General features: G+C 37.7%; 1 protein-coding gene across 1 annotated transcript in view; it reads right to left on the bottom strand.

Moving 5' to 3' along the window:
* CDC23 (cell division cycle 23) overlaps positions 1–14,938 on the bottom strand; it is a 58,879-nt gene that overhangs the window by 30,412 nt on the left and 13,529 nt on the right. Inside the window, exons 2-4 of the mRNA XM_077138583.1 lie at positions 14,047–14,343; positions 13,887–13,959; positions 9,364–9,501 (exon numbers count right to left, since the gene is read on the bottom strand). Of these exons, the coding sequence (XP_076994698.1) occupies positions 9,364–9,501; positions 13,887–13,959; positions 14,047–14,207 (372 nt within the window). The 5' untranslated portion in view covers positions 14,208–14,343. The remainder of the gene's footprint in view (positions 1–9,363; positions 9,502–13,886; positions 13,960–14,046; positions 14,344–14,938) is intronic.

Genomic DNA, 14,938 nt, shown 5'->3' on the forward strand with positions numbered 1-14,938 from the left:
ACAACAGCAGGATACACCTTTTTCTCAAGTGCTCATGGATCATTCTCAAAAATAGACCATATGCTCGGACCCAAAGCAAGTCTCAATAAATTTTAAAAGATTGAAATCATACAAAACACTTTCTCAAATCACAAAGGAATGAAGTTGGAAATCAATAATAAGCAGAGTGCCAGAAAATTCACAAATATGTGGAGGCTCAACAACACACTCTTAAACAACCAGTGGGTCAAGGAAGAAATTACAGGAGAAATCAGTCAATATCTCAAGGCAAATGAAAATGAAAACACAACATACCAAAACTTATAGGATGCAGCAAAGGCAGTGCTAAGAGGGAAATTTATTGCCCTAAAAGCTTATATCAAAAAAGAAGAAAGGGCAAAATTCGAGGAATTAACTGTTCACTTGGAAGAACTAGAGAAAGAACAGCAAACTAACCCCAAAGCAAGCAAAAGGAAGAAATAATGAAGATTAGAGCAGAAATAAATGAAATCAAGAACATGAAAACAATTGAGAAAATCAAGAAAACCAAAAGCTGGTTGATGTACCCTTAGCAAGATTGACAAAAAGAAGAAGAGAGAGGATGCAAATAAATAACATCAGTAATGGAAGAGGAGACATAACCACTGACTCCACAGAAATAAAGGAAGTAATGACCGGATACTATGAACAACTTTATGCTAATAAATACTACAATGTAGATGAAATGGACAACTTCCTAGAAAGGCATGAACAACCACTTTGATTCAAGAAGAAATAGATGACCTCAACAAACCAATCACAAGTAAAGAAACTGGATCACTCATTAAGAAGCTTCCCAAAAAGAAAAGTCCAGGACCAAATGGCTTCACATGTGAATTCTACCAAACATTCTAGAAAAAATTAGTACCTATCCTGCTCAAACTCTTCAAAAAATTGAAGAGGGGGGAAACTACTGAACTCATTCTATGAAGCCAACATCACCCTCATACCAAAGCCAGACAAAGATATTACAAAAAAAGAAAACTACAGATCAATCTCTCTAATGAATATAGATGCAAAAATCCTCAAAAAACTCTAGCAAATCGAATCAAGAAACACTCCAAAAGAATTATACATCATGACAAGTAGGATTCATCCCAGGTATGTAAGGATGGTTCAACATAAGAAAATCAATTAATGTAATACACCATATCAAAAAATCAAAGCAGAAAAACCACATGATCATATCAATTGATGCAGAAAAGGCACTTGACAAAATTCAATATTCTTTCCTGTTGAAAATACTTCAAAGGATAGGAATAGAAGGGAACTTCCTTAAAATGACAAAGGGAATATATGAAAATCTCACAGCTAATATCATCCTCAATTGGGAAAAACTGAAAACTTTCCCTCTAAGATCAGGAACAAGACAAGGATGTCCATTCTCATCACTGTTATTCAACACTGTGTTGGAAGTTCTGGCCAGAGCAATTAGACAAGAAAAAGAAATACAAGGCATCAAAATTGGAAAGGAAGAAGTAAAACTGTCACTGTCTGCAGATGATATGAAACTATATGTTGAAAACCCTGAAAAATCCACACCAAACTACAAATCAATGAGTACAGCAAAGTAGCAGGTTACAAGATCAACACTCAAAAATCTGTAGTGTTTCTATACACTAGTAATGAACAATCTGAGGGGGAAATCAAGAAAAAAATTTCATTTACAATCGCAACCAAAAGAATAAAATATTTAGGAATAAATTTAACTAAAGACACAAAAGACCTATACAAAGAAAACTACAAGAAATTGTTAAAAGAAATCACAGAAGACCTAAATAGATGGAAGGACATACCGTGTCCATGGATTAGAAGACTAAATATAGTTAAGATGTCAACTCTACCTAAATTGATTTATAGATTCAATGCAATACCAATTAAAATCCCGAAAACTTACTTTTCAGATATAGAAAAACCAATACTCAAATTTATCTGGAAGGGCAGGGTGTCCCGAATACCTAAAAGTACCCTGAGAAAAAAAAATGAAGTCACAGGTCTCACGCTACCTGACTTTAAGGCGTATTATGAAGCCACAGTGATCAAAACAGCATGGTACTGGCCGGCGGCGCTCCCACGGCCATCTTGCTCTCCTCTTTCCCCTTCTGCTCAGGCGGCGCTCCATCCACCATCTTATCTTTCCCTTTCTCCTCCTGCTCCAGCGGCTCTCCAACCACCACTGTGCCCTCTTCCGCCTTCACCGGCTCCTCCGCCACCGTCCTCGACAGCCTTGCCATCCTCACCTTTCCTCCTCCAGAACAGCTACTAGGGGAGTAGAAACGATACAGAACAGTTCCCAGAGCCACGACAGAGATAAAAAAGACAGTGTACCCCATCCTGGAACGGCTGACTGGCTGGGAGAACCCGCTCCGGTGAGATCGCCGAGGGGCGCGGGCTTCCCCGGGCAGGGCGGCAACCGGCCGGAGTCCCTCCCCTCCTCCTTCCCGGGCCAGCTGGCAGAATTGGGCAGGTGGTCCCCTCAAGCCGCAGTGGCTGGCGCCCCCACCACGCGAGGCCCCCCGGAACAACTGAGAGAATTGGATCGGAAATCCCCAGGCCGCAGGGAACGGTGACCGGGGGGGTCCCTTCCAAACACGTGACTCCCCGGTCCGGCTGGGAACGGTGCACTCTCCCAGGCCGCGGCGGCTGGCGCCCTCTCACCACGCTTGGCGCCCCGGGTCGACTAGGAAATTTGGACGGGCGCTCCCACGGGCTGCGGCGGCCGGCGACACTCCCCGGGCCAGCTGGCACTCTTTCAAGACGCTTCGGCTGGCGAACCTCCCCCACGGCGAGAGTTTTCCAAAGTTAAAGGACCCACAGCACCTTTTACTGGTGGGAACAGCAGACAAACGTGTGCCACGAGCGCCACCTACTGGGCAGGATAAGAAAAACAGAACCCATAGATTTCACAGAAAAATCTTTCAACCTGTTGGGTCCAACACCTAGGGAAATCTGACTAAACGCCCAGACGCCAGCAGAAGATAACGGATCATGCTCAGAAAATTGAAAATATGGCCCAGTCAAAGGAACAAACCAATAATTCAAATGAGATACAGGAGCTGAGACAACTAATGCTCAGAAATGGAAAACCTCTTCAAAAACGAAATCGATAAATTGAGGGCGGACATGAAGAAGACATGGGCTGAACAAAAAGAAGAAATAGAAAAACTGAAAAAACAAATCACAGAACTTCTGGAAGTGAAGGATAAAGTACAAAAGATGGAAAAAACAATGGATACCTACAATGATACATAGATTTAAAGAGACAGAAGATAGAATTAGTGATTTGGAGGATGGAACATCTGAATTCCAAAAAGAAACAGAAACTATCGGGAAAAGAATGGGAAAATTTGAACAGGGTATCAGGGAACTCAAGGACAATATGAACCGCACAAATATATGTGTTGTGGGTGTCCCAGAAGGAGAAGAGAAGGGAAAAGGAGGAGAAAAACTAATGGAAGAAATTATCACTGAAAATTTCCCAACTCTTATGAAAGACCTAAAATTACAGATCCAAGAAGTGCAGCGCACCCCAAAGAGATTAGACCCAAATAGGCGTTCTCCAAGACACTTACTAGTTAGAATGTCAGAGGTCAAAGAGAAAGAGAGGATCTTGAAAGCAGCGAGAGAGAAGCAATCCATCACATACAAGGGAAACCCAATAAGACTATGTGTAGATTTCTCAGCAGAAACCATGGAAGCTAGAAGACAGTGGGATGATATATTTAAGTTACTAAAAGAGAAAAACTGCCAACCAAGACTCCTATATCCAGCAAAATTGTCCTTCAAAAATGAGGGAGAAATTAAAACATTCTCAGACAAAAAGTCACTGAGAGAATTTCTGACCAAGAGACCAGCTCTGCAAGAAATAGTAAAGGGAGCACTAGAGTCAGATACAAAAAGACAGAACAGAGAGACATGGAGAAGAGTGTAGAAAGAAGGAAAGTCAGATATGATACATATAATACAAAAGGCAAAATGGTAGAGGAAAATATTATCCAAACAGTAATAACTCTAAATGTTAATGGACTGAATTCCCCAATCAAAAGACATAGACTGGCAGAATGGATTAAAAAACAGGATCCTTCATATGCTGTCTACAGGAAACGCATCTTAGACCCAAAGATAAATATAGGTTGAAAGTGAAAGGTTGGGAAAAGATATTTCATGCAAATAACACCCAGAAAAGAGCAGGAGTAGCTATACTAATATCCAACAAATTAGACTTCAAATGTAAAACAGTTAAAAGAGACAAAGAAGGACACTATATACTAATAAAAGGAACAATTAAACAAGAAGACATAACAATCATAAATATTTACGCATCGAACCAGAATGCCCCAAAATATGTGAGGAATACACTGCAAACACTGAAAAGGGAAATAGACACATATACCATAATAGTTGGAGACTTCAATTCCCCACTCTCATCAATGGACAGAACATCTAGACAGAGGATCAATAAAGAAATAGAGAATCTGAATATTACTATAAATGAGCTAGACTTAACATTTATAGGACATTACATCCCACAACAGCAGGATACACCTTTTTCTCAAGTGCTCATGGATCATTCTCAAAGATAGACCATATGCTGGGTCACAAAGCAAGTCTTAACAAATTTAAAAAGATTGAAATCATACACAACACTTTCTCGGATCATAAAGGAATGAAGTTGGAAATCAATAATAGGCGGAGTGCCAGAAAATTCACAAATACATGGAGGCTCAACAACACACTCTTAAACAACAAGTGGGTCAAAGAAGAATTGCAAGAGAAATTAGTAAATACCTCGAGGCGAATGAAAATGAAAACACAACATATCAAAACTTATGGGACGCAGCAAAGGCAGTGCTAAGAGGGAAATTTATTGCCCTAAATGCCTATATCAGAAAAGAAGAAAAGGCAAAAATGCAGGAATTAACTGTCCACTTGGAAGAACTGGAGAAAGAACAGCAAACTAACCTCAAAGCAAGCAAAAGGAAAGAAATAACAAAGATTAGAGCAGAAATAATTGAAATTGAAAACAATAGAGAAAATCAATAAGACCAGAAGTTGGTTCTATGAGAAAATCAATAAGATTGATGGGCCCTTAGCAAGACTGACAAAAAGAAGAAGAGAGAGGATGCAAATAAATAAGATCAGAAATGCAAGAAGAGACATAACTACTGATCTCACAGAAATAAAGGAGGTAATAACAGGATACTATGAACAACTTTACGCTAATAAATACAACAATTTAGATGAAATGGACGGGTTCCTGGAAAGACATGAACAACCAACTTTGACTCAAGAAGACATAGATGACCTTAACAAACCAATCACAAGTAAAGAAATTGAATCAGTCATTCAAAAGCTTCCTAAAAAGAAAAGTCCAGGACCAGATGGCTTCACATGTGAATTCTATCAAACATTCCAGAAAGATTTAGTACCAACTCTCCTCAAACTCTTCAAAAAAATCGAAGTGGAGGGAACACTACCTAATTCATTCTATGAAGCCAACATCACCCTCATACCAAAACCAGGCAAAGATATTACAAAAAAACAAAACTACAGGCCAATCTCTCTAATGAATATAGATGCAAAAATCCTCAATAAAATTCTAGCAAATCATATCCAACAACACATTAAAAGAATTATACATCATGACCAAGTAGGATTCATCCCAGGTATGCAAGGATGGTTCAACATAAGAAAATCAATTAATGTAATACACCATATCAACAAATCAAAGCAGAAAAATCACATGATCATCTCAATTGTTGCAGAGAAGTCATTTGACAAGATTCAACATCCTTTCCTGTTGAAAACACTTCAAAAGATAGGAATACAAGGGAACTTCCTTAAAATGATAGAGGGAATATATGAAAAACCCACAGCTAATATCATCCTCAATGGGGAAAAATTGAAAACTTTCCCCCTAAGATCAGGAACAAGACAAGGATGTCCACTATCACCACTATTATTCAACATTGTGTTGGAGGTTCTAGCCAGAGCAATTAGACAAGAAAAAGAAATACAAGGCATCAAAATTGGAAAGGAAGAAGTAAAACTACCACTGTTTGCAGACGATATGATACTATACGTCGAAAACCCAGAAAAATCCACAACAAAACTACTAGAGCTAATAAATGAGAACAGCAAAGTAGCAGGTTACAAGATCAACATTCAAAAATCTGTAGCATTTCTATACAAGCTGAGCGGGAAATCAAGAAACGAATTCCATTCACAATTGCAACTAAAAGAATAAAATACTTAGGAATAAATTTAATTAAAGAGACAAAAAACCTATATAAAGAAAACTACAAAAAACTGTTAAAAGAAATCACAGAAGACCTAAATAGATGGAAGGGCATACCGTGTTCAAGGATTGGAAGACTAAATATAGTTAAGATGTCAATCCTACCTAAATTGATTTACAGATTCAATGCAATACCAATCAAAATCCCAACAACTTATTTTTCAGAAATAGAAAAACCAATAAGCAAATTTATCTGGTAGGGCAGGGTGCCCCGAATTGCTAAAAACATCTTGAGGAAAAAAAAATGAAGCTGGAGGTCTCGCGCTGCCTGACTTTAAGGCATATTATGAAGCCACAGTGGTCAAAACAGCATGGTATTGGCATAAAGATAGATATATTGACCAATGGAATTGAATAGAGTGCTCAGATATAGACCCTCTCATCTATGGACATTTGATCTTTTATAAGGCAGTCAAGCCAACTCACCTGGGACAGAACAGTCTCTTCAATAAATGGTGCCTAGAGAACTGGATATCCATATGCAAAAGAATGAAAGAAGACCCATATCTCACACCCTATACAAAAGTTAACTCAAAATGGATCAAAGATCTAAACTTTAGGTCTAAGACCATAAAACAGTTAGAGGAAAATGTAGGGAGATATCTTATGAAACTTACAATTGGAGGCGGTTTTATGGACCTTAAACCTAAAGCAAGAGCACTGAAGAAATAAATAAATAAATGGGAGCTCCTCAAAATTAAACACTTTTGTGCATCAAAGAACTTCATCAAGAAAGTAAAAAGAGGGCGGGCCGCGGTGGCTCAGCGGGCAAAGTGCTTGCCTGCTATGCCGGAGGACCTCGGTTCGATTCCCGGCCCCAGCCCATGTAACGAAAACGGAGAAACAAAATACAATAAAACAAGAAAATGTTTAAAAGATGTTTCCCTTTCTTCCTCTCTTCCTTCCTTCTATCCTTCCTTCCTTCTCTCTGTCTTTCCTTTAAAAAAAAAAAAAAAAAAAAAAAAAAAAGAAAGTAAAAAGACAGCCTACCCAATGGGAGACAATACTTGGAAACGACATATAAGATAAAGGTCTAGTATCCAGAATTTATAAAGAGATTGTTCAACTCAACAACAAAAAGACAGCCAACCCAATTACAAAATGGGTAAAAGACTTGAACAGACACTTCTCAGAAGAGGAAATACAAAAGGCCAAAAGACACATGAAGAGATGCTCAACCTCCCAGGCTATTAAAGCAATGCAAATCAAAACCACAATGAGGTATCATCTCACACCGACCAGAATGGCCTATATCAATAAAACAGAAAATGACGAGTGCTGGAGAGGATGTGGAGAAAAAGACACACTTATCCACTGTTGGTATGAATGTCAAATGGTACAACTGCTGTGGATGGCAGTTTGGCGGTTGCTCAAAAAGCTAAATATAGAATTCCAATATGATGCGGCAATACCATTGCTAGGTCTCGACTCAGAGGACATGAGGGCAAGGACACAAATGGACATTTGCACACCCATGTTGACAGCAGCATTATTTACAATTGCGAAGAGATGGAAACAGCCAACATGTCCACCAACAGATGAGTGGCTAAGCAGACTGTGGTATATACATATGATGGAATATTATGCAGCTGTAAGACAGAATAAGGTTATGAAGTACGTAATGATATGGATGGACCTTGAGGACACTGTGCTGGGTGGGAATAGCCAGAGACGGAGGGACAAATACTGTATGGTCTCACTGACATGAACTGACATTAGTGAATCAACTTGGAAAATTTTGTTGGTAACAGAGACCATCAGGAGATAGAAACAGGGATGGCACTGAACGTTCCCTAGCCTAAGAGGTACATGCACAATGGAAGTAATTCCAGTAATAACAGAATTGCAATGAAAATAGTTGCTGCCAGAGAAGAGATAAATATGAGGCTTAGAGAAGTGAAATGACTTGCCCAAGTCACACAGCATTGGATTTTAGGAAAGATGTGATTTTTGTATATCAAGGACCATGGAAGTCTTGTGATGGTTCTTCCTTTACTACCTGGCAAACTCCTACCAAACCTTCAAAACTCAGCATCTCTTCTTCAAGAAAGACTTTACAGATCTTCCCAGCCAAGTCAAGGGCTGCCTCCTTGCTTCTTCCATATTTTAGATTTATCAAATGGAGGGATCTTATACACTAGTTTTAATTTTCCAAAAATTTTATTCATAATAAATCTTCATTAATATATATTTAAATGCACAGCTCAGTCAACATTCATAAGATGAATACAGCTATGTAACCAATACTCAGATTAAAAAACAGAACATGATCAGCACCTGAAAATCCCCTCATGTTCTCTTCCAGGCACTTGTCCCCAATACCTCTAGTAACCACTATCCTGACTTTCAACAGATTAGCTTTTGCTTTTAGGTATAATTTACATACCGTAAAATTCACTTTCTTACATGTAAAATTCATTGGTTTTTAGTATATTCACAAAGTTCTGCACCCATTACCACTAACTAATTTGAGAACATTTTCATCATTCCCAAGAAACTCCACACCCATAAAACAGTCATTCCCTACCCCAACCCCCATTTCACATCCCCCAGCCCCTGGTAATCACTATTCTACTTTCCGTCTCTATGAATATGCTTATTCTAGATATTTCATGTAAGTGGAATCATGCAGTGTTTGTCCTTTTGTGTCTGTCTCATTTCATTCAGCATGGTGTTTTCAGGGCTCATCCACATTGCTGTAAGTATCAGAATTTACTTCCTTTTTTAGAGCTGATTATTCCATTATATGTATATACCACATTTTGTTTATCCATACGTCAGTTGATGAGCAAAAAATAAAATAAAATAAATAAAACAGATGATCTACTGCCCCACACATTTGCTGATAACAGACAGTATCAATCTTTTAAATATTTTCTCCCATATTGTCATTTAAGACTTTATGACTTTTTTTTATTATTAAGTATTCACAAAATACACTCACCAAGTGGCCCAATGATGAGTTATTTAAAATCTTAAACTTTTCCACTTAGTTCTAAATACAGATGTTTCACTGAAGGCAGAGAAACACTTAAAATAGACCTTACCAGGTATCTGGAATACATGTACAGAAAATAGGCTTTCTTGCTATTGCAGCCATGCAGGAAATGTGCTGCCCGATCATATTCTTTAACATCAAAGTAGGCCTTGGCCAGGGTATAAGCATCCATATCCTGGGCATCCTCCTGAAAAGAGACAAGTTTATGTAAGTGGTTGGAAACTGGACAGCAAAAATTCAAATACAATTCATTAATTTCAAGATAAAAGAAAGAATAATTATTTTCCTCCCCAAAACCTAACCTAACTCTATATACCTTTTCCTACCAAGACCATAAAATCACTTATTGTTTCTTTTATTCATATCACTCTTTATTTTTTTCACATGAAGGCAGTTAAAAACTTCTAAAATTTTTTCTAATAAACATATATACTTTTTTATAATATATTTTAAAAGGTGGGAGAACAATAGATTAAAGAATACTAAAGAGATATGACAGCTAACTGCCCTGCATGATTCTTGATCAAATCATGGAGCCAACAAAAATATGAATAAAAACAGCCATAAAGGACATTATTATGACAGTTTGGGAGAAATGTAATTTGGTCTATTAGATAATATATTATATCAATGCTTAACTTTTTTTAATGTGATAACGGTAATTGTATTAAGTAATAGACTGTTCTTGTTCTTAAAGAAATACACCCGCTAAAGAATAATGAGCAATCTTATCCACAACTTTCTTTCAAATAGTTCAGCAATGCATTCAAATATATTTAGAGAGAGGCAAAAACAAAGCAAATGTAGCAAAATTTTAACACTTGGTGAATCTAAGTTTAGAGAACGGGGGGGTTAACTGAACTGTTCTTTCAACTTTCTTGTAGGTTTGAAATTTTTCAAAATAAGCTGGGGAAAAAGATAACACTTAAAACTAAACCAACCCACTCAAAAACTTGTAGTAGAAAATAGCAGTAGATTTTGGTGTTATGGACTTGGATTCAAATTCTAACTCCATGATTTCCAGATTTCACGCTAGTAGGAAGATTACTTATCTTCTCTGGGCATCCATTTCTTCATCTATAAAATGGAGCCAATCATACTGATCTTGTAGATTTGACAGGAGGAAAGGTTAAGTTATGTAAATGGCTGGAATTAATGTATGGTACTTTTATTAATATTCTTTTAAATGCATGTATTTCTACATAAACACAATATACTGTATAATGACTTATACTTTCTTACTTCAGTAAAGTTTTAAATTTTTCCTTCAGTTTACTTTGGTTTAGTATTAGCATAGTATATCCTTCACCATTCTTATTCTTTTTTATTCCCATGAATGTTTTTATTTTATTACTAATCTAATATTTTATTACTCATCTAACCATACACTGGATAAATGGGATATCAGTAACAAGGTTTTTATAATCACACTATCACAAGATAAAATCTATATAGTTATATAATCATTATCAAAGATCAAGGCTACTGGGTTACAGTTCAACAATTTCAGGTATTTCCTTCTGGCTATTCTAATACACTGGAAATTAAAAAGAAATAGCTATATAATGATTCAGTAGTCATAATCATTTATTAAATTCTAACTTCTCTGTTACAACTCCTCCCTCTCATTTGATTATTCTCTCAATCTTCAGGATTATCTGGGCAACGACCATTTTAATTTCTTCATGCTAGAAAGGTATGTCAATCTTATGGGGTAGTGGAATGGAAGTGATTGATGTTTTAAAGAGACTAATAACTCTGTTTCAGGGTTTCACTGGCAAAGGAACACTCTGGAGGCCTAAGTTGCAGAAAAATAAACTAAGTAAAACCTTAACAGAGTCTTGGAGTCCAGGGTAATCTTGGTATTCTTTAAGGTTTTAGGGATATTATAGTTTGGGGCTTGGCATACTATGGTAATTCGCATTATCTGGCTGAAGCTTGCATAAGAGTGACCTCTCAACTCTATTTGAAATCTCTTAGCCTCAGAAACCTTATTTTATTTCTTTTCCCCCTTTTGGTCAAGAAGGCACTCAATCCCATGATGTCAGGGTCAGCTTCATCCTTGGGAGTCATGTCCCACATTGCCAGGGAGACATACACCCCTGGAACTCGTGTCCTACATAGTTGGGAGGGCAATAAGTTTATTTGCAGAGTTGGACTTAGAGAGAGAGAGGCCACATCTGAGTATAGAAGAGGTTCTCTGGGGGTGATCTTAGGCATAATGATAAGCAGGCTTATCTTTGCCATTACAGAAATAAGTTTCATAAGGACAAGACTCAAGATCAAGAGCTTGGCTTATTAAACTGGGAATCCCTAACGCTTGAGAGAATATAACATTCCTATTCTTTTAATCCATCTATGTCTTTATATTCAAAGTGGGTTTCTGGTAGACAATAGTGACGTCCTGTATTTTTAATGCACTCTGATAATTTCTGGCATATATTTAGACTATTTACATTAAAAGTGATTATTGATGTACTTGGGTTATACCATCCCTACTAGTAACTGTTTCCTATTGCTTGTCCTTGTTCTTTGTTTCTTTCTGTTTTTATATTTTTTGTCTTCTACTTTTTTTCTGCTTTCTGTAGTTTCAATTGAGCACTTAATATGATTCTATTTTTCTCTCCTCTCTTAGCCTATCAATTATACTTAGGTTTGTACGTTGTTGTTATTCTTTTTGTGTTTTTCCCATAGCTTGTAATAGACATTTATAGCTAATCTAAATCTACTTTCAAATGATACTATATCTCTTCACAAGTAATGTGGGTAGTTTATGTCTCCCTCCCATCTCTTGTAATAATACTGTCATTCCTTTCACTTGTCCACAAGCTACAATTACCCAATATATTGTTACTATAACTATTTTTTTTTACTTTTTTTATTAGAGAAGTTGTAGGTTTATAGAAAGTCATGTAAAAAAAATACATAAAATCCAGTTTTTCAACAAAGTTCTCACATAGTATTGCTGAAAGCACAAGACACAACTATAATTCTTTATGCAAAAAAATGAAATGATAGCACATTTACACTTAAAACATATAATCCCCCCAAATTACAGGGATAAATTGATTAAATTTTGATCAACCTCACTCTCCTCATCCTTGTTGTTTCCAAACATCACTAGCACAAAACTGGAATCCAAAACATATTCAGTATTTTCTTCATTGTATTAACATGTACTGAATGTAGTTATTTAGCTTGGGATTCTGGTGGTCTTCTTCACCATTTGCTTATTTCTCTCCCCGTGTGCCTCACCTGCACTATACCTTTTTGCACTACACCTTTCATTGTGTTTGAGTGGGAAGGAAAAAAATCAAAAAATGCCATCTTCAGGAAAAACAAAAGGGCTGCGATGAAAATCGTTTCATCTACATAGACCATGTAACACATATCCTATATATCAGACATAAAATACTTCAATTCTTCACACAATTTAAAATCCTTTATAATAAGGTCACACTGCAACATTTAAAATTTTAGTTGACCTTGTCAACAGATGAGAGGAACATATGGAATAAAAATAAATAATAAGGGGAACAAATGTTAAAACAGATTTAGTTTGAAATGCTAGTGAGCAAAGAAAGGGATCAGTAAGGGGTATGGCCTGTAAAATTTTTTTCTTTCTGTTTGTTATATTCTTCTGTTGTCTTTTCATCACTTTTTCTGAATTGATGCTAATGTTCTGGGAAATGATGATGGTGATAAATATGCAACTATGTGATGATACTGTGAATTGCTGAGTGTATGTGTTGGGAATGTTTGTTTCTTGTAATTTTTTTTAATTAATAAAAAGTTAAAAAAAAATTTAGTTGCATTCTCATTTATAGGAAACACCCGGAATGTTCTACTGAAGTTATATAATTTGATTTAAAGGCATTTGGCATTACAGTTGAGTAGTTTGTCTATTTGTGATTATTCTTTTTGAGGGGTTGCATTTTTAAATCAATGCAAATCCACTTGAAAGTCATAGAATCCATCATACTATGCCATCTCCTCCTTATTAATAATGGAATTAATGATGAGAATACTAATTTTATTGAGTCCTATATACCTAGCACACTGCTAAACTGTCTGTAAGTATTATTTTATCTAATTCTTAAAAAAAAAACCATAAAGTGCATACTACTTTTATCTCCATTTCACATGTGAGGAAACTAAGGCTCAGGAGGTTAAGCTGCCAAATGTCATTAGTGTGGCTTCTACAGAGCTTTCTGAATCCAGAGCCCAAAACCCAATTTGCTTTTTCGATTTAGACAACAGTGTAGTAGCAATTTCACACAGCTGTAAAAAGGGTTAGCTTATGTGCACTATCTAGGATAAGCTACAAAACCTAAAATCTTAAACAAGGAATGTTTATTAATTCTCTCCAGCTTAAGTAAAAGCACCACCAATTTTTCAAAGCTCAAAAGCATATATATAAAACCCCTTAAAACTGTCAACTCTTTAAATGCTTGCATTCCCTTTACAGACATTCCTACTATGCAGCGTGGTCCCCTGCAGTCACAGGCTCTCAGTACCTTTTGAGTACACCCTTCCATTGATGGGTAGCATTCTTTGTGAAGATGTCCTTACCTCTGTAATAGGCGGCGGCGACTGCAGCTCGGCTAGAGGCAACGCGGGAAGGGAGAAGGCCAACTCCGCGGACCTGGAACACCCACAAAAACTGGATCAACTGCACAGGTCCCCAAGGCCAAAGATTCAAGCCCGGCCCCTTCCGACGCCAACACCTTACCATTTGCTACTGTGCAGTAGGCCCCGCTCCCGGGTAAGGCCAGCGATAAGTAGCAGCTGCTTTTTAATTTCCCGCAAATCTGAGAAATCGCCGCTCGCTGCCAGCACTGGCACCACAGCAGTGGTCACAGGGATTGGGACTACAGAGGAAATCGCGGCCATTTTCCGGGCTCGGTCCCCTTCAGCCAATCACCGGCGATGATAGTAGCAGGCCGACTGCACACAAAAAGTCTGCCTGTTATTGGACAGCTCGTGCAGCGAGACAACCAATCAGAGGTCGGGCTTCCCGTAAAGCTGCCTGCGAGGCCGGCAAAAAAAAAAAAAGATAAAATTACATCTCCGATTGGTCAAAAGCTACTGAGGCGGGAAAGTTAGAACTAGAAAGCGGAAGGGAAAAAAAAAGCCACAAACTCTGGGCAAGGCAGAAAGGGATGTGAGAGTAGGAAAGAAGGTCTGGGAGCTGGAATAGGGCAGAAAGGATAGAAAAGGGAGAATGCCCTGAATTTTAGGGGTGAGGGGTGAAAATAGGTATGGTTTGTGAGCAGACTCTGTGCCAGGGATGACAAAGGGATGTATGTAGTATAGGAAGGATTTACGGTGTCCGCGGTTTTTCCTTGAAGTAGGGGTATGTAGCCGTACACCTCTTTAACCACCCTCTTCGCGCGCTAGGGGGTGGAGGTAGGTAACTAACAGTTATTGAGGGTTTGACATGTGACAGGTTCTGCGCTTCTGCGAGTCCAATCTCGTTTACCTCTTCAAGCAGCGCTACGGCAGTCACTCTTCGTACCGTCCCGATTTTACAGATAAGCAAACGTAAGCTTAGAGAGGTTCTATCACCCTTCCCAAAACAGTCTGAATTAGAACCCAGTTCAGACTCCAAAGCCCAGTGTTCT

The sequence above is a fragment of the Tamandua tetradactyla genome, chromosome 20, assembly GCF_023851605.1.
Source record: "Tamandua tetradactyla isolate mTamTet1 chromosome 20, mTamTet1.pri, whole genome shotgun sequence".
Taxonomy (NCBI): domain Eukaryota; kingdom Metazoa; phylum Chordata; class Mammalia; order Pilosa; family Myrmecophagidae; genus Tamandua; species Tamandua tetradactyla.